Source organism: Typopeltis vanoorti, chromosome 22 (genome assembly GCF_054136105.1).
Source record: "Typopeltis vanoorti isolate ZY-2024b chromosome 22, IOZ_Tvanoo_1.0, whole genome shotgun sequence".
Classification (NCBI taxonomy): domain Eukaryota; kingdom Metazoa; phylum Arthropoda; class Arachnida; order Uropygi; family Thelyphonidae; genus Typopeltis; species Typopeltis vanoorti.
In genome coordinates, this window is record NC_143570.1 from 48,619,216 (window position 1) to 48,639,301 (window position 20,086).

Here is a 20,086-nt window from a genome sequence, read left to right on the forward strand (position 1 = left end):
TGCTATTTTAAACATTCTTCTAATGGTCCACATTTCGAAAGCTTCTAATTTTTTTCTCTGCTTCTTTATTAGGGTCCAAGTTTCACTGTTGTAGAGAAGGCCTGACCAGATATAGCATTTTATTAATCTTTTTCTTGTGTCTATGTTAATGTCTCTGGATGTTAGAACAGTTTTCCTATCAATAAAGGCTTTTTTTGCTATCTCTATCTTCGTTATATTTTTTAAGGGAATTTCCTCTGTCTGTAAGCATTTGTCCCAAATATATAAAAGACTGAACGTGTTCAATTTTCTTTTTTTTAATAGTTATGTTCAGTTTCTTATTTATTGGTTCTTTTGATAATAATCATGCACTTTGTTTTCTTTAGGCAAATGACTAATTCATGTTTATGATTCTGTTGTAGATTTCTGTGACTAAATTTTGAAGATCATCTTCAAATTCAGCTATAAGGGCTGAAAGATCTTATAGATCTTTCAGCCCTTATAGCTGAAATCTTTTTTTAGATTTCAGAGAACTTTTCATGGGCCATAATAATAACGTACTATAAAATTAAATATCTTTTAGAAAATCATTAAATCCAAAACTAAACATGAAAAAGTTTAAAAATTGCTCTAAAATGTCTATAAATATGGTGATATGAACATAAATTAGAAAATGCATTACAACAGAAAAATTCATTGAAATTTACCTACTTTTTTAATATTACTCAGGCTGCTATCTATGATAAGATATATATTATAATATTTGTCGCAATACTAATTAATGAATGTGGTGGAAGGGCACGTCGAACTGTAAGTTTTCATAAAAGGGGAGCTGTTAAAGGTTTGAAACTCATAATTCAATCTGTATTTCTTCAAATATTTTAATAACGAAACACATTGTCTAATTTTTTCATCATAATGCGCAACTTATGCGCTAGTGGAATTTAAGATAATTTAATATCGTTGTATGAAATAGTCACATTAAAAAGAGCTTATATATATTAAATTATCTCAAAACATTATTTGAAAAAAAATAATTCGATTCTTGTAGCTCTATATTGAGTACACATATATTTTTATTAATATATTCTTTGTAGTGTATTACCTGATAATAGAAATGGTATTTTTTAAAATAATGTTTGAGAATTTAACACTTCATGTACGTCTTATAATAGATGTCTTTTGTATTCTACATAAGATAAGTATATTTAAAGCTAATTTCTTGAAAATACTGTTAAAATCTGAAGTCATGTGACTTGAGCAATAGATTATTCAAAACGAGTGTTATATGATTTTTTATATATTCATATTTAGCTCCCAAACGTTTGAGCCCTAGTGAAATTTCAAATAATACTGTGAAAAACCAAATGGTATTTAAACTATGTGAACGCTCATAATATCACGTCACTGTATATAGAGAACTGGGCGTTAATCACTAAAGTTAGCTGCTTGTGCTATTTATGCGAATAAGTTTACAGCAGTCATATATTAAAACATTTCAGGAATATAACTTTGAAAACAATGCTTTAAAGACTGTAAGTCATTATAAGCTCAAACGTGCAGCAACCAAATCACGTGAACATTTTATAGCACCCAAGTAACATTTTCAAATAGCTATGGCCTTTGTAGGCCATAGCTATTTGAAATTTGAAACAGCCATAGCCGAGGGCCATAAATGGCTGTTCCATTGCACGTACCAAGACCCTTAAAATCTATGATACTGAATATGTCGATTTTAAGAAGCACACAGCGAATCATTTATTCTTAGTAAATGCTGCTTTGCTCCCAAATTACAATATGGTTCTGAACAAGTACCTTTGATTATCAGTGCATTTCCAGTTAAATCCAACACTTTAAATAGACAATAGGTATAAACCAAGTTATTTAGTTAAATGTTTGGAAGATAAAGTTCAAGTTTGGTATTACTTATTCGTCAGCTAAGCATGGTGGTGAGAGCTCGGTAGTAATGCGACGATTTGGGACATTATAAATGAATGGGTTTAATTATTCTGCGCTTCAATCAGATGATCCTTAGATGAAAATAACTGCGTTAGATCACATTTTGAATACCTGAACATAAAATACTAGAAATCCTCTTTAAAAAAAGATTGCAGGCTCTGAAAAACACACTTCTTGGAATCGCCAATGACTGGCAAGTCTCGATAACGTTTCAAGTGGTCAGTAAATCAGGTTGGTGATGTTTAGAAGGTGAAAGTGGAAGATGCTGATTAACCCACAAAGGATAAATGCGAAAATATCCTTAGTAATAAAATATAGGTGAAAACATTTCATAAATGGATAAAACGGGATCGCTTTAATTATTGATTAGTCCACTTCTCCAATCAACAAGCTGCAGATTCAAATCCTGCTATGAGCATGGTAAGTATAGAACCTAAATGCATACATTAGACATCCATCATTTTATATCCAAATGAAAGAAATATAGATTTAGAATTTAACCCGAGTTAATGATTATAAAGCTTCTGCATAGAAGTTGTCATAGATAGCACGAATTAAAAGATAAACTTTGTACATGGGTTTGTATTCGTCTTTCATCGGTGCATTGATTAGTTTTTACTGGCCTGACAGCTGTTTTAATTTGGCAATTCTGATAATATTTAATGGTGATGTTAGATATTAGTATAACTGTTATTTCTTTTGCATTTAAACTGGGAAATTTAAGTTATTTATTAGTTTAAATTTAGCAGCATTTCCTCCAGGAGAAACTAATGCCAAAGAGTTTCGCAGCCATATCATTTGGAGATTAATCCAGTAACAAATAACAGCAACTTCCTTCGCTTAATTATGCAAAAAAACAACACGCGTAATTAACAGAAGTAAGAACACTAATTCTCAAGATGTACTAAAGTGTCTTGTGTGACCAAAGTCTCCCAAATATACGGGAGCAACTGAGTGCAGTTGAAGAGGTTATGAATGACTGGCTTAAAATATCGATGGTGCGTGATTGTCGTATTAAAGCTAGCGGAGCGCATTGTAATAGCATAGCAGTTAACAAGTTTGGATATATGAACAGTGAGAGAACACATTGCAGGACTTCTGCAACTTCAAATGTTGGAAACGTTGTGATGTCTAGAACAAGCAATTTAATGGGCCAGAATACTACGTTGTCGGTGAGCTATAGGTATTGATGTAATTTTATGGTATTTATGTTATGTACCAGTCAAGTTCAGCTGCAGCGTTAAATAAGGCACTGTGACAGAGTAATATAGTTTTTAATGCTTTCTCTTTTACATTCATTTTTTCTAATTACACTTTTGGTTGGTAAAGAGGTCATTAAGTTACAAAATATAATGCCTGACAAAATATGTAAAATTAGCGACCTCGTATAGCCTCCAATATGTGTTAAAATCGCTAACTTGCATATCGCACATTGGTCTGGTTATGAATGAACGAGTGTGGAAGCCACATGCACGGAAAGAGAAAATCGATGTTAGATATTTTCAAATTTTTGTATTTAAATAATAAGAAATTTCTACTTTGGGGAAGAATATGTGAAAGTAGTAAACGTTGGCCCTAGAAACTTAAGTTCTACCCGAATTATGTCAGCAAAAAAGGAAGCTACTGGGAAGGGTGCATTGCAAAGGGAACTGAATAAATCAGATATTTAGGCAATCCATTATCTTGTATAGGGGTAGAAAATATCGACTACACTTTAGGTTCCTCACGACACTTGAGATTTGTACTGCCTTCTTATACTCCAAAAATTGTAGGTCTAAAAGATTCGAGACCGCAGACGCATCTTCGGCTCTGATATAAGTTAACTTAATTTGTTTATCTTAATTAATTTGTTAGTTAACTTAATTAATTTGAATTATCTAAACACCTTTTCGTTGGAGATCACGATGTGTTTAAGAAGCTCCTCTTGATGGTCGTTAAATTTTGCAATTCTGTCACAGACTAAGGAGTTTTCTTGGCTGTAAACTTCATATCGATATTGGGACAGAAAAAAGTTTGGAGATCCCAAATGAGTTATGACTTTTACAACTCCTTCTATTGAATACTTTTGAACGAAACATTTAAGCTAGAGTAAGTTTGTCTCCTTGTCAAGGCGTAGTTGTCAACACATTGCAGACTACTAGATAGGCCGTTTAATGAAAAATTTCATAAGAATGTTAAGAACATAGCTTTCGTTCCTTACGTATTCATGATTGTTGATTGTGCATTTCTTTTCATGTGTTTAGGGAGCCAGTCAGTTTTCTAATGATATAGTCATACAGCACCACGACATGATCATCACTAATCAGGACTTAGGGGTGTCATTGCATTGTCAGTATGATTTGACCAACAGAAGTATTGCGCATGGAGTGAAGCTCGATGTTAATGGGTAAGTATAATTTTTTTAAATCAAAATAAATAACACGTGAGTAAGATTTAAGCTTAAAAATTATACAATTCATGCTTAACAAAACCTTTCTTGCAATAATACGAAATAATTTTAAAAAATGCTGCGAAATGAGAATCCAATAATGCAAGGAAATGGATTCCTATTCTGATCAAACATGTAAGATTACTGCTTTGTCATAAAGTATAATACAGTTAAGAGTGCACATCTAATCTAATTCAATAGAGAAATCGCAACTCCCGTCTCGTACTGTTAGGTTTGTTCATTATTTTCTTTGCACTAAAGCCAAATGACCTGTTTATAGAACAGAAACCTAAGAGCTCTGAGGAAAACTTCATGACCTGAGCTCTCAATAATTCGAGGAGTTTTATATAATAATGTTAATATATACTGTTATCGTAATTGAGGATATAATAATAAAACAAGACAACAGTTGGAAACCAAAGAATAAGAATAGTAAGCCTAGAAGAAGACTAAGATATTATTAAAGAAGAAGTCTTGGTCACAACAGATATTACATCTAAGCGTGAAGAAGAAGGTCGTAAGTGTACAATCTTACAAAACTTTTATGCGATTATAGACTACATTTCAAGTAGATGACGACTAATACGAGAAGGATAACGAAAAGATTGCCAACTATTACTTAATGTTTTGGAGATATTTGTGTTTTCTGAATTTCCCATTTCAATATCCAAATTCCTCCTGTTGACATCACCCCCACACTGACATTGAGCGAGCTAAAGGGCATTTCTTGGGCAGATAAACACGGAAGAAAAATTGCGGAACGCCTCCACTCCACCTTCTAACCTGTAATGTAAGGTCGGTGGGAAGTGAGAGAGAAGGAAGCAAAAGATTGCTTTTCCATGTGCAGCATATTCATAAGTGGCTGAAGTGGAAGCACAAGTTGAGGTTACGTCTCACCTTTATGAAATAACTGACCTTGAAAAAGATTGTCATTCATACGTACCATACACGACGATAGTCACACCGAAGTCAGTCTTACTAACTTCTTAGGATGTTAAATAATAAGAATCACAATAGTAAGGAGTAACTTTCGTTAACTAAAAGATGAGAAAAGCTAAAAAAAAAAACCAAGTTTACAGTTTCTCAATGGTTATGATAATGCCTCACTCGAATCCAACAAGAAATAGCTTAGAGAACTTAAAACTAAATGTACCCGTAGTTCTTTTCCCCTTACTACAGCCAACACAATCAGAGGGCTGGGTAAGTTCGAGAAGGCAGAGAAATCATGTAAAAGCGAGGCTGCATAAGTTCATTAGTTTTGGCAAGCAAAATAGTAGTGTTTTGAAGTACGGTGCAGACAGGCTTGGAATGTTTCTTGGCCAAAAAACGCATTTTGTTGAACGTCAGTCCTGCTTTATTTATGTGGTAAAATAAATAGGAAGGGTACACGTTTTTAACTGACATTCTCATAAAGCGATGGAAAAGATCAATTGTTATTGCTTTGCTTTTAATGAACAGTTTTCTGGAAATGCGCATCGAAATACACTTAAATTCCAATAAATGAATAAATTGTGGAAAGCAGGATGAACGGATAGAAAATGGGATAAACATAAATACCGCATAATTTTTCTTTGTTTGAATTTTTTTTGTTGCTTTAAAATAAGCTACTATATATAAAATTTGGTCAAAGCCTTCAGCTAACCAACCTTATTTATTTTTGACATTCCACATTCTGATTTATTCCTTAGGGCATTCTTTAGTTTAAAACGTTTTTCTCTCCAAAAGCCATCACACGGCTGTAACAAATATTCAAACAGGCACAAAATCTCAAATATGATTTTGATTTCAACCACACCATTACTTTCTGTTAACCCCCACCTTTATACGTAGAATGTCAATTCTTTTTTTTTTTTAACTAACTATTTTGCTTCTCTTAGAAATGGAAGATATTCTCCTGTCGGAGAAAGAGATGGGCGGGTGGCATGATGAAAGCCAAGTCAATGAGCTAATGTGCAAAACCGCCACAAACGCCACGTTTGTAGTAAGATGTGCAGTATTAAGGATGCGAAAACACCACTATAGGAATACAATTACTAGAAATCGTCTTAATAGTTTATATTAATTTTAGTAGTTTAATAGTTTATATTAATTAAGAAGAATATATAAACTATTTTAAGATAATTAAATTTATATTAATAAGTTTATCCCAGTAATTGGCTTATAGTTTATATAAATCATGGTTTATTTCCCAAAATTTCAGGTCTTGACCGCCTTCGTTTAATACATTGGCAGGTGCTTTCTCAACCAGAAGGAGAAAGATTAATTCAATAAAATTTCGCATTTTATGAGTCAGTATGTTTGCTAAGAGTAAAACTCGGACTCGTGATGAATGGTAAAGCTGGTTGAAAGTCTTGATCATTACGCAGAATGAATGCTCGCTGAAATTAACTCATAGCTCTTTTTTGCAATGCCAATGACCTATTATACTGTAGTATATGATCTAACTAGAAAATTATATTTGCTTTCAAACACGAAAGTTGTACTTGTTCTCTCACTTCGGGCACATTTTAAAAAAAATGGATACCACTCGACGGATTTTTCTAAAAGAAGTCCTAAGCGTCGTCTGCTTCCGTTGTTACGACTGCCGCGCCTCCTCGCCACCAGTACACAGTTTAAAGAGAATTCGCAAGTCTTCGTGACAAAAATCCTTACACTAAGTTTTTGAATTAATTTAGTGAACTAAATATATATTATTTTTCTTTTTCATGATTTAATTGAAATCTACAGAGAAAACTAATTGATGCCAGAAACGAAAGAAATATCTAAAATTCTTAAGCAGTTTTTTATCTTCCCCTCATCTTCTACATACCATTTTCTCACTTCTATTACATGATTCAGTAAGTCAGTCATGTTGATGCAGTTAACCACAGAAGTTTATAATTTTTTTATCGTCTTCAGTTTCCAGATCAAAATGAAGGAATCCCCTGAAAATTAGTAAAGCAAACAAGTTAGCATCTGTTAGGCTTCATTCAATAAAAGTGCATGTGATATGTAAATTTGATGTTCTATAATAATAAGTAGAATAATATTATGATGGAATATCAGTAACTGATTTTTTTTTTTATTTGGATTTTGTTGGTCTTGTCCAATGGGTACTAAGCCAAGCTGTATAGTTTCCTCCGCATTTTTCTATTACAATAAAATATAAAAGAACATTTATATTATTAATATAACAAAAACTGAAAAAAAGATGCATTTATACTACTGAAAATGTGTAAACAGGAATTAAATTAAAACGGCTGTCTATTAAAACTCCAAGATATATCCTGAGAATATAATATACTACTGGATATCTGATTATACCATAGCGCATAACTACATAATCAAATTCATGACATGTACATTCAAGGGTGTACACAATATCATGATAATAATACACGTAAAACTTACATCATTTAGTACTTCCTATAGAATTTTCCTACAAACTAATATATTATCATATCGTATATTTCTCTCTTGTATGTCACTTTATCAGTTTACCTAGATCTTGGTCTTCCTCTGGGTGTTTTTCCCTGCCATTCTGGGAGCGACCACTTTTCTCTAACCTATCCTCTTCCAATTTCATTAAGTGTCCATATCATCTGGGATTAGCTATACTAACATATTTCGGAATACTAAATTGTCGAGTTCTTTCTTAGTATCCTAATTTTTAATGTGATACTGCCATTGATGCCATCTGTTCACTCCACTAATCTTTCTCAGAACTCTCATATCTGTGGCCTCCAGTCTTTGGTTTGTATATTGTCTTATACACATCTTGTTTAGTATTTTGATTATTTTCTCTTTAGTTGACTTCTACCATACCAACACTAGTAATTCCTTTATCCATTTCTATATTTAATTTGCTATCTGATTTTCATACTAAATTTATCACAGTAGTTATTTGCTCGATTCAGAGAATCCTGCATATTTATACTGGATTTGCATAGAAGTGTAATATCTGCATAAAGTAAATAGCTGTAATAACAGCTATCTCCAATTTTGATATCAGTTTTAATACCACTTTCTTTCATAATGTGATCCACATAGATGATGAATAAGAGTGGATACAATGTACATCCTAGTCTTACACCTGATTTAACATCAAGCAATCTTCCTGTACCTCCAACTGCTGTACATTTGCTAATATTGAAATGACAACCATTTTTACATGTATGCAATTCTAACTTATTGAAATCATTCTGCGAGTAGTGCATGTGTTGCATTTCTGATTAACCAGCACATATTTGCATCAGCAGCAAATAGTTGTATGTTCTCTGTTATAGCCTTCCCGATATCATTGATGTAAAGATTTTTAATTACAATGGACTAACAATTCCTGGGGTACACATTGGTCACCTTAAATCTTCTAGACTCACATCCCCCTTACACCAATCCTTTTCTGTCACTTAGTCATCCTCTTAACTGAACTAGGAATTTATAATCTAATCCCATTTCTTTCAACTTATGCGATATATGCCATAAAAGATATATAATTCCAAAAGGCTGCGATTCGCCATATTTACGCATTGCGTAGGCATCTGATCCTACCCAGAGTAGGATCAGATGCCTACGCAATTCGTAATGAGATACTCTCGGCCTGATTGGTTGAGAGTATCCGCTCTACAGCCAAGAGACTACGGGTTCGGATCTCACCAAGGACATGGATATTTGTGGCTATTGTACTAACCGTTTTACCATATGTATTACTATTGCCTGGTGCAGTATGACCTTTGATTTTTGGGCGCTATAAAAAAAATTAAATCCTACCCAGATATTAAAGAGAAGAGAATAAAGAAACGGGAATGGGGAAACTTATTTAAAGTTCTAATATTTAACAGCGTATGGTTTATGCTAATTCCACCTACGACAGACTGGGCATGCAGGGTACATTAAAATTGGTACCATGGATGGAATTAGATCATTCTCTAGGGGAGAAATATTAATTTTTTTAAGTATTTACTAAGTAAGGTGATTGTGGTTTGTCTTGAAGACATTCCCAACTACACCCAATCAACATTGGCAAATATTTGTTGGACTGTTTAGGCTATCTACGCGGCTAATCAGTATTTGTTATACGCCGCCTCTTTTTACATTCAGTAGTTTGAATCACAAATTTCAAGTTGGAGTTTAAAAAAAAAAAAATTATTATGATTATCAGCTTGCCCTTAGTGTGGAAATATTTCTGATAATCAAATATTCATTTCATTATTAAAAATTATCGTTTCAAATATTTATATTACAAAGAGCGATTCTCAGTTCTAAAACTGAGAAAATAGAATTAAGGCATTGCTTGTGACGCTGTTTCATTTAGGAAAAATAATGTTTGAATAATGTCCAATTAAAAATGATTATTTGTGTAACAAACATATTTCTATTAACAGGGAAGTCGACATGGCAGGCACCAAGTCGGCCACTGTCGCATCGCCGAATGTCACCATGAAAATTACCAACCATCTAGGCAACGATGTGTTTACGGCGCAAGTTGGAGATCCTTTGTCGCTCAGGTTTCAAATAGTGGACGCTAACAGTAAGTCAACAGAATTACATCTTTTGTTCCCGTGTCGTAAAATGCCATGATAAAGTGTGGTTTTTTGTAGTTGAACGAATGAGGGCGCTCACATGATTCCAGCATAATGAAAGGATGTAACTGACGGATTTCTATTACATCCTTTCATTAAATTACACGTTTTTTAATGACTTTCTTAGACCTGTAATTATGAATGTTCCTCTCCTACATTATTATTAAGAGAGAGAGAGAGAGAGAGAGAGATCTCCAGGAAGTCAGAGACTTATCAAAGGAGACCATATACTACACACACCAGCTATCATATTTATTTTTGAATCCATTCACATTCCTTGCACTCACAACATCCAATGGAAATGCATTCCAATCACTTACCACCCTCTAAGAGAAAAACCTAGTCCTCACCCCCTTCTTAGCGGCTTTCATTCTTAGCTTACAAGGATGCCCTCTCGTCCTTTCCCCACCCTCCATAAATTGAAAAATTCCATCAATTGAAATCCTATATGACCCTTTCAGAAGTTTGTACGACTCAATCATCTCTCCCCCTTTCTCCTGTTTGCTATTGTCTGCATAAATCCGTATTCCAATCCTGTTATCATTTTAACACTCTCCTTTTGTACTCTCTCCAATATATCAGAATCACAAAAATAACCAGGCGACCATGATTTTTTAAATACGTTAAGTCACTGTTTTTAATTACAAGAACTCGTAATTTGTGTTGCATGATTTAATATATCCCATTTCTATATTTTCATTGCGTGCAATTCTGAGCCTCCCGAGCACACATGATGGAAGTTTTCATTAAAGCTTCCAAGATACATGGAAGTTTTAGATGGAAACGCATGTGTGCTGGAATCCCGGATATGGAAAACTATTATAAAGAATGTCCAAATGACTGAGTTAGCCTATTTCATAAGGTGATAAGATTTTATTTTCCAGTAAACCAAGGCTTTTTCTCCTCTGAGAAGAAACAAAAGTCCATGAACACACAATTTAAGATTGCTTCGGTAAAATAAAGCTAAATGTGAAGTAGAATCCCTTACCTACCTCTAAGAGTTTGACAACTTTCAATGATCAACCATATGCCTGTATATTCTAAATAATTTTCAGTTATGAATATAATTTCGGGAAAATATTTAAATTAATTAAAATTATTTTAATTATTTAATTAATTTTAGGTCCGTTTGACATTTTTGTCCGAGAACTTATCGCAATGGATGGGGTAGATATCAATGAAATGATGCTAATTGACAGTCTTGGGTAAGTTTGTTTTTATTTATTTATTATTATTATGATTTGCTTAGCTTGGAACATTTCTGCATAAAAATAACAGTGATGTTAATAATAAAACATAAAATATTTACAAATTTTCTTGCTCCATGTTTCGCGAAGAACATGACTAAGAATGGCTACAGACGTCATTAAGAGTACTCTAAACATGATTTATTATGAAATTGAGGAAAAGTAAAAATACGTCACCGAATGCATGTCTGAGTGACGCCATTTACATTCCATCGTAAAATGTCAAATATTCACTTATCAAAAGAAACTAATAAATAAATAAAAAACTTAGCCTTAATTAAAACGCTTTTAATGACCGCCTCCTGCAAATGTTATTGGGTCTTAAAGTATGATATTAAAGAGTTCGATCCTCAATCTTCTCAAGAATTCAGTCATTAATCTGTTCTTTCTTGTGGGGGAAAATAATACTGAACAAGAGAAGGGTATTTACTGAACTTGAATTGAAATACGAACTTTATAAGTAGAAATACTAAAATTTGTATTTCAAAATCAGTTCTCAAGATTTTTTTTATTATTTCCAAGTTTTAATTTTTTTTTATTTTATGAAAATTTTATATTTTTATTTGAAATATTTATTACTTCATATTATTGACTGTGACGCTTTCTTCAGATGCCCCACTGACGGATCCATTATGGGACCGTTAGCTAGAAGTACCAATAATGTTCAGGAGCTTCAAGCATCGTTCGACGCCTTCAAATTTCCGACATCCGAAATTGTACAATTCAAAGCCCTGGTAACTCCATGTTTGCCGAAATGCGAACCGGTGAGTATCGTTGTTTGCGTTGTTCTCTTTGTGGTAGACGCAACTTTTTGTTAATCCACTCATTGTCGCTTTCTGTACGTGACAATTCTACTATCAGTAGGAACTGAATTCGTCACAAGCATCAGGTGTAACTGCTGTAAGTTGAGGATGTAAATTGAATCAGGAATCTTCCTTAAATGATTCACCTTCCTATTCGGTACTTTTTGACCCCACCCTCTTAGATCACGTGTCATTTTCTTTGATATCTTTGATAATAAAGACTTTTCCTTCCGCTAATATTAAATGTTAAAGTACTGTTCCTAATTTCTTTAAAGCATTTTTTTTAAAGAAAATATTTTGACTTTATGTTTATTTTATTGTTCGCATGACATTGTTCTAAATATAATCTCTGTTCCTGTCATAAAATAAACGTTTTCCCTGTACTTTGGCATCTCATACCTTAATCATAGACCTATTCTCTATTAAGTTTATTAATTTATGAATGATTATTAAATCCATGTAAACGATTTTGATCCCGTATCTACGTTGGATCCTGTTAGTTATGATTGATGGCATTTGACTATTTCCACAAACCAAAGCATTTACACCTTCCTAAAGATTATTTCTTTACAAAGAAAATAGTTGCTTTTCAGATCAAGACAGATGCCAATTCACGCTTCTGTTTCTAGGCTAACAAAAGTTTCTTCGTGAGTATTGAAGCAAGCGCTTATAACTCGGTTAAGTTGCTTTCTATTACGCCCACACATTCTGAAGCCGGAATTCATATATAGTGGACCACGCTGATAGACGAGTTACAAAGCCGAAAGTATCCAATAATTTTTATTTTAGACAATACAGGAAAATTATAAATTTTGAATTAGAAAGGATGATATAGTCACGTAAGTAATATTTTAGTGAAATATGCCAACTTTTAAAAATTCTGCCTTCACAACAGAGACGGAAAATGTAACATCCTCATAAATGCTCTCTGAACAATATAAAAATTGACTCCATCCTAAAAAACCTGTACTTTGTTTGTTTTGTCATGCATCATAACTGTTCTCATCTGTTGCTCCAGTTATCAGCTTCTAAATGTAAATTTCCGAATTAAAGAAAATACTCTGCGTCATTAATATTCATAATGGATTCATTTCTATATACTAGACGGCAGTTTTTACTTAATTTCTATACAGCAAGACGCAGGTAAATGATTTTATTATTTTCCGAGACTTCCAGGGAGTCGACTTGTCAATGGAAACCATACATCACACACACCAGGTGTCATACTTTCTGTTAAACTCATTCACACTGGATGCACTCACTACTTCAACAGAAAAATTGTTCCTCTACTTACTGTGAGAGAAAAATCTAGTTCTCATCCCTTATTTTATAACATACAAACTTCACTTCCACGGATGTTTTCCTCTTTCCCACCTTCCGTATAACAAAACATTTCATCAGTTGATTATCTATAACAACTTTTCAGAAGTGTATCACCTCTAAAATATCATCTGTTGTTCGCTGTTTACCAGTGTCTATCCCCCCCCCTAATCAACATTACATAATACCGATATAAACTTTGTAACTGTTCTTTCGACAGCTTCTTTATCCCCTCTGAATCCAAGAGACCAAATTTAAGCAAAGTGGTCCAGGTGCTGCTGATCAAGGCTTTTTAAACAGGCGAAATAACTTCCTTATTCTTACATATCACTGTTCATGTCTATATCGCAGTTACCTTCTCAATTGTATTTTTATTTTTTATAATTTGTCTTTTGAACTTTGGTTTGATATTCACCACAAATCGAAGAGCCAGCCTTATCAGTTTCTTCAAGCATAATCTCACCAGTATAATATACGTCGTTGGATATCTCATCATGCTAAAATGCATAACTTTACACTTACTAATACTGAATCGATAGTAATTGTCATTTGACCTTTCCAACGTATTCAAATTATTTTGTAACCGCTGTATATCAGTAGCATCCCTGCCGATCATCGCATCATCTTCTATCAAGTCTTTCCAATACCATTAATTTATAGTTTGAACAACAATAGTCCAAGGAGTGATCATTGAGGGGGGGGGGTTCAAATTTAATCTGGTAGATTCATATCTACCATATGCCACTTTCTGATACCAATCCGTCTCTACCCATTTATTCAAGTCAATAGGTTTTATTTCGATCTCATACTTTCCACGACAGCGTAACTTACGCAAAGTATCATTGTGTAACCATTCCCCTAATCCAACTCAAATGTATCATTATTATAAATCGGGATGTCTAAACTCAACTGTATGAAAAAATAAAGATCTAAGAAAAGAAGTAAATATAAGAATAAATAAAGCAGTAGTTCGACCAATGTTTACATAAAACCTGAGCAGAAACATTAAAATATAAGTGAAATGAAAGCATAAAATAAAATTTGATAGGGTAAAAGATAAACATTTATGGATAATGTCAGTTACAACTGATTAACGAATGGATAAAAGTTTAGAATAAACATATTAACAAAAATGGAACCCAGAAGAATCAGAAACGAAATATGTAAAATCCAGTTGACAGACCAACTTAAAACGAAAGCCTAACTACCTGCATTGAAGTATTGTAGACGCAACAAGCTGAAATTTAAAGCAAGAAAAAGATAAACGCTGTCCACAGTGACGTGATGATAGTCTATCCGATCACGTTTATTGCCTACTAGATTTACCAATTGCGTTTTCATTGGTGTTGCTCAGTACGCTAAGCTTGACGCTATCTAGCGTGTGCAAGACTAAAATGAAACAATTGATTAAATGCAACTGGAATATATAAATTGTGTTTATAACCCGAGTCATAAACGTATAATGAAAATTTAAAATGTAACAACAATACTAAGATTGGTGCTCATATTATTAAGATTTCATTCTAATATTATGTGTGAGGAGGTATATTAAAGTTGTTCTTTTATAATTAACTAAAAAAAAAAATTATTTTTAAATTAAATTAGTGAAGGGAGAAAAATCTGGAATTTAAAACGTTGGTATATATTGAAAAACATAATGGAAATTTTCTTTTGAGGAAAAAACAGATTATTTATTCGTTTCTAAGAAACTCACTGAAAAGTCCAAATGCCTGTGTCCTTTCTTATACTTTTCTGAAAGAATGACAGCTACTTAGATTGGAACGCCGCCAAATAAATGTCGGCTGCGGATAGCAAAAATCAATTTTAGGCCATTGTCCTTAACGAAATAGACCCCGTAAGTTGTTTTTCCCTTTTGATTTTTCAAGGAATTTGTATATTTACTTTTTTTGTCTTAACGTACTGTTCAATTCTGGGAAATCAATAGAACTTAAATCAAACCCAATCGACTTGAGTGCAGCCTATACGTGCCATCATACGGAACAAATTTCATGCTAGGCGAGTTCGCTATAAAAATCTGTGTATTACGGAGAGACATTTTATTGTATTCATGAGATGCTTTGCAATTTGAAAACATGCCAATATATTCCCCTCCCCCCCAAAAAAAATGCAACTTGTAGTAGCGGTTAAATATAAACAAAAAAAAAAAAAATCCTTACTCTGTGACACAATTGCATCGAAAAACTTTGTAAAGTACTTTGCAGTATACAATAATATTGTACCTCATCCACAGAAGGTGGGCTAAGGATCAGATAATCTCGACACCTTGCTCTAGAGCCATAGATAAATGCTGTTAACACATTAATTTAATGCTGTTAAAACAAGTATTAAGGATTATATGTCTGATACTAACGAAACCGAGAAATAAGTAAATTAAAACAAAGTAATTTAAATAGCACATCAAGTTCAATTTAGTTGAGGCTAAACTGATCTCTAATATTAATGGTTGTTTTCTTTTTTTTTTACTTTGAAGATGGATTTCGTATAAATGCATTTTTCTGATCCGAATTTTCAATAAACGCTTTGCATATCCGTTTGAATTTAGAGTAGAATTCGCGTACATAATTATTTCCTTTTGTTTGACTTAGGCTGAATGTACCCTAAAGTCATACGACAGTCGTCATCGTAAAGCAAACTCTGTGGGACGTAAAAAGAGAGCCCTCAGAAACAGGAGAGAAACAGAAGAGGAAGAAGATGTGATCGTGATCCAAACAGTTAGGATTACTGACAAATTCGATTTCGACAGAAGCGAACGGAAATTGAGTAGGGAGGCCAACGCGAATACGGGAAGAAATTCCAAAGGTTTGATGTTTTTCCTTGCAAACTGATGGCTACTTTTTAGGTTTAGAATAATACTTATCATTTCACAGCTAAAATATTACTTTCTCCTCTCGTTTTAGGAAGTGGATTAGACCAATCGAGCTGCGGAAACATGATAGGTCTAATAGTGGCTTGTTCCATCTTCCTCTTCACTCAGTTGGTGGTGCTGGTCGCTTGGTCATCTGTGTGGAGGAGAAAAAAGAAGAATAAACTGAAGAAAGCCACCAGTCACAGCATTGATATGTTGTACTCGACTCGAAGTAAGTGTTCTCTCTATCACTGTAACCGCCAAACACAGATACGACAGCTTTGTTACAGCTCATGTCTTCATGACATGCAAGATAGCGTGACGGAAGACACTCAAAGTTGCTATTACCTTGTAATCCATAATCCAGGTTGACCTTAATTGCAAATGGTTTCGTTCCATTTGCTAACCCATTATCTGAATGGTGCTTTTTGTTTAGGGTTCAATAGGCGAACATTGCATTTAAAATAAACTTAATGAATAAACGGTCACGTGATTCCTATCGGCAAAAAGAGATCCAAAGCCTTTCCGTTTGCTTATATGCACTTTCTAGTCCTACATATCATGAAAAAGACGAATGGATAGATGAAAACCATCTTTAAAGTATTCAATGTTTTTTTTTTCTATGCATGAAAAGGGAGGATGGATAAATCTATCCCCACCGTATAAAAAAAGGACGAATTTTCCGAAAGTGAGACATAATAACCATTTTGCCAGAAATTATCCCTTACGCACTAATTTGATGCAATTTATTTGCTCATTCATGCGAATAAAGGAAGTCCTATTTCCGTTTAATGCTAGTAGTTAAGCTGACGACCATAGTCGATGCTGGTGTCATGACTAATAAGAAGTGTAACAGTTAACATTGAAAACGAAGAGTTCTCTATCCTTTCATTATTGGAAAAATTACTCCAGTATTTCAATGAAATATTGGAGTAATATTTCATTGAAATACATAATTAAATCGCTAGTATAAATTTCCAACTGTTGTTATCCGTAATGAATCGCAGAATTCTGCAATCGAGAAAACTGCACCTAATAAATCTCCTGGTAATGATCTTATCTTTGGGCATATGGTCAAATACCTTGGCAAAAATGCAAAAGAATAACTTCTGGACATTCTCAATACCTCTTGGCAAACTTCCAAAATAATGGAAAAAATCAGTTATTGTACCCATCCTGAAACCTGACAGAAATGCTGCAGAATGTCAAAGTTATAGACCTATCGCATTAACTAGCATACTTTGTAAAATTACTGAAAGAATCATACACTCCAGGCTTATGCACTGGCTGACAAAAATTAAGAAAATCAACTACTACCAAATTGCCTATAGAACCCGCCATTCGACAATAGATCAATTATTCCACTTTTGTCAAACAAGACTCATTTCAGGAAAAACCAACAAAAAGGACAACCGCCATATTCCTTGATATGACTGCTGCTTTCGATCGTGTTTGGATCAAAAAATTAATACAAACAGTACATGATATTGGAATTAGAGGAAACGCTTTAATCTGGATTGCTGATTTCATAAGAGGAAGAAAGATCAAAGTCAGAATCAATGCAGTAATATCAAAAGAGCAGAGAACCTGGGCTGGTGTTCCCCAGGGCTCAGTACTCAGTCCCTTACATGTTCCTTCTATATGTCAATAACATTCAACCCTATCTCACAGAAGACACAAAAGTAACTTGCTATGCAGATGATATAGCCATCTGGCATACTAGTGCTAAAATCAAAGAATCAGAGGAGTTTCTAAACAAATCCTTGAGAGGATGGTCAGATGAACTTAAACTCAAAATCAACCCAAACAAAACTAAGCACCTTTAGTACAGACAGGAAAAATAGACATTCCTGCAATCCCAAAGTCATGATCAACAACAAGCTAATTGAAAAAGTCACAAATCCAAAATACCTTGGTCAGGAATTACATTTTGCACAACACATCTCTAACACTTCCAAAGTCCAAAGAGCTCTAAAAAAATTAAATATACTGAAAAGACTATGTGGAACAAATTGGAGCGCAAAGCCAAAAATCCTCAAAACTACTTACACTACACTAATAAGACCAATAATGGAATATGCAGTACCTATCTGGTAACCTTCGACCTCATCGGTAAAGAACAAATTAGACAAAATACAAGCAAAAGCATCCAAGATTATCATTGTAGTCTCATCCACTAACAATATCAGAGCCCAACAGGAATGTGGGCTTGACCTGCTGGAGGACAGGCGAAAATTTGCCACCATAAAATTCATAAATAATATCGGAAGCTACCAAAGTGATCATGTCTCCCTAAAAACTTATGAATATTGGAACCAAAAATGCAGACTTTACAGATCATCGACTTTACAATATGATGGCACTATCAGGAAAGAAATAGGTCTTGATCAGCTAAATAAACAAAGAACTTCTATTTTCCAGTCCTTTACCTTCAAATACCTCCATAAATCTAAGCCTTACCAAACTCTGTACAAAAAAAGAACCAAAAGAAATGCTAAAAACAAAAAGGCGTAAATACTATCAACCTTAATTCAACCTCCAAACAGGTTATACTGATGGATCGTCAGACACCAATATGATTAATGGAGGCGCTGGTGTTCTCCTTCTACTCTCGAAAGGTGAAACAGTTTCAATAATAGTTGGATCTGGGAGAATCGCTTCCAATTTTACCAGCGAACTCTATGCAATAAATAAAGCACTCGAAGCCTACTTAAAACTATCATCATCTCAACAATCTGAAGGAATTATAATTTACAGTGACTCAAGATCAGCTATGGAGGCAATCAAAAATGGCAATACCAAGCTCACACAAGACATCCATAAACTCATATCAACTAAAGTGTTTAGGAAACTGTTGCATTTTACAATGGATTCCTGCTTATGTAGGCATTGATTACAATGAAGCAGCTGATAAATTAGCAAAAGAGACCAGAGAACTCAACCAAGAAATTCGCATGACGACTCTTGCTGATGCAAATGCCAAACTAATTCCACTGAAATCAGTGATACAACATCAAATTCCCGAAATCAGTGCTGACAGAAAGACCTCCACCACGATAGCAAGACTACGAACAGGACATTATAGAGGAATCAAGATTAATATAGATGATACGAGAACATATAGAAACTGCAACAACTGCCCCAATACTGAACTGACACTCACATCTTTACCTGTCCAGCAATTACAGCAGCCTTGCAAGAAATAGATCCTAATCCTGAACAACAGCTGTATACAAACAAAATCATCGACATAGCCAAAGCAGTACAAGCAGCACACGGAAACATCTAAGACTCTTCAAAGGACAAGACAACAACAACAACATCACCGAATTTATAAACATCGGCACGCGGTGCTTTTATTTAGGAAACTCTTAAACTATACTGGAATATCAAAGCAAAAGTTAATAATTTCGCCAAGTCAGCGCGGCTTTAATTTAATTTGTTTCAGGTGCTTGCTATTAAGTCACGCACAAAACTTTGTTGCATAATCAAACACGTAAATGTTGTAGCTCGCTCTCAATAATGAAAGACAAAATTGACAAAACGTTATGGAAATGAAATAAACAAATACACGTACTTTGTTAGAGAAATGAAATATACACAAATCATTTAAACAAAACAATAGATGCAAATGGACAGATTTAAATAAAGTATAAAAGTGCTATTATTAGGAATACACTATCTCCTACCACCCTTACGACGATCCGCTCATACGATGCTTTTCTGTTATGACCATACCCGTTCATAATACGTTGCATTCGCTCATATAACTGTTTTAGCGATTTAACGCTCACGTTAATCAACCTATGCCTAAGCATTTTCGTGATCTGTTTACGACTTTATTGCTTGCTACATCTTTGTTTTTGGTGTTTCGCTATGAATTATAACTGTCTATTTATTGTTAATAATCAAATTAAGGAGAT

At 33.8% G+C, this 20,086-nt stretch overlaps 1 protein-coding gene across 1 annotated transcript in view; it reads left to right on the forward strand.

The window, feature by feature from the left end:
- LOC150094405 (uncharacterized) overlaps positions 1-20,086 on the forward strand; it is a 184,784-nt gene that overhangs the window by 68,856 nt on the left and 95,842 nt on the right. Inside the window, exons 6-10 of the mRNA XM_090412461.1 lie at positions 4,182-4,324; positions 4,878-4,880; positions 9,730-9,875; positions 11,051-11,132; positions 11,785-11,938. Coding sequence (XP_090268587.1) covers positions 4,182-4,324; positions 4,878-4,880; positions 9,730-9,875; positions 11,051-11,132; positions 11,785-11,938 — 528 coding nt within the window. The remainder of the gene's footprint in view (positions 1-4,181; positions 4,325-4,877; positions 4,881-9,729; positions 9,876-11,050; positions 11,133-11,784; positions 11,939-20,086) is intronic.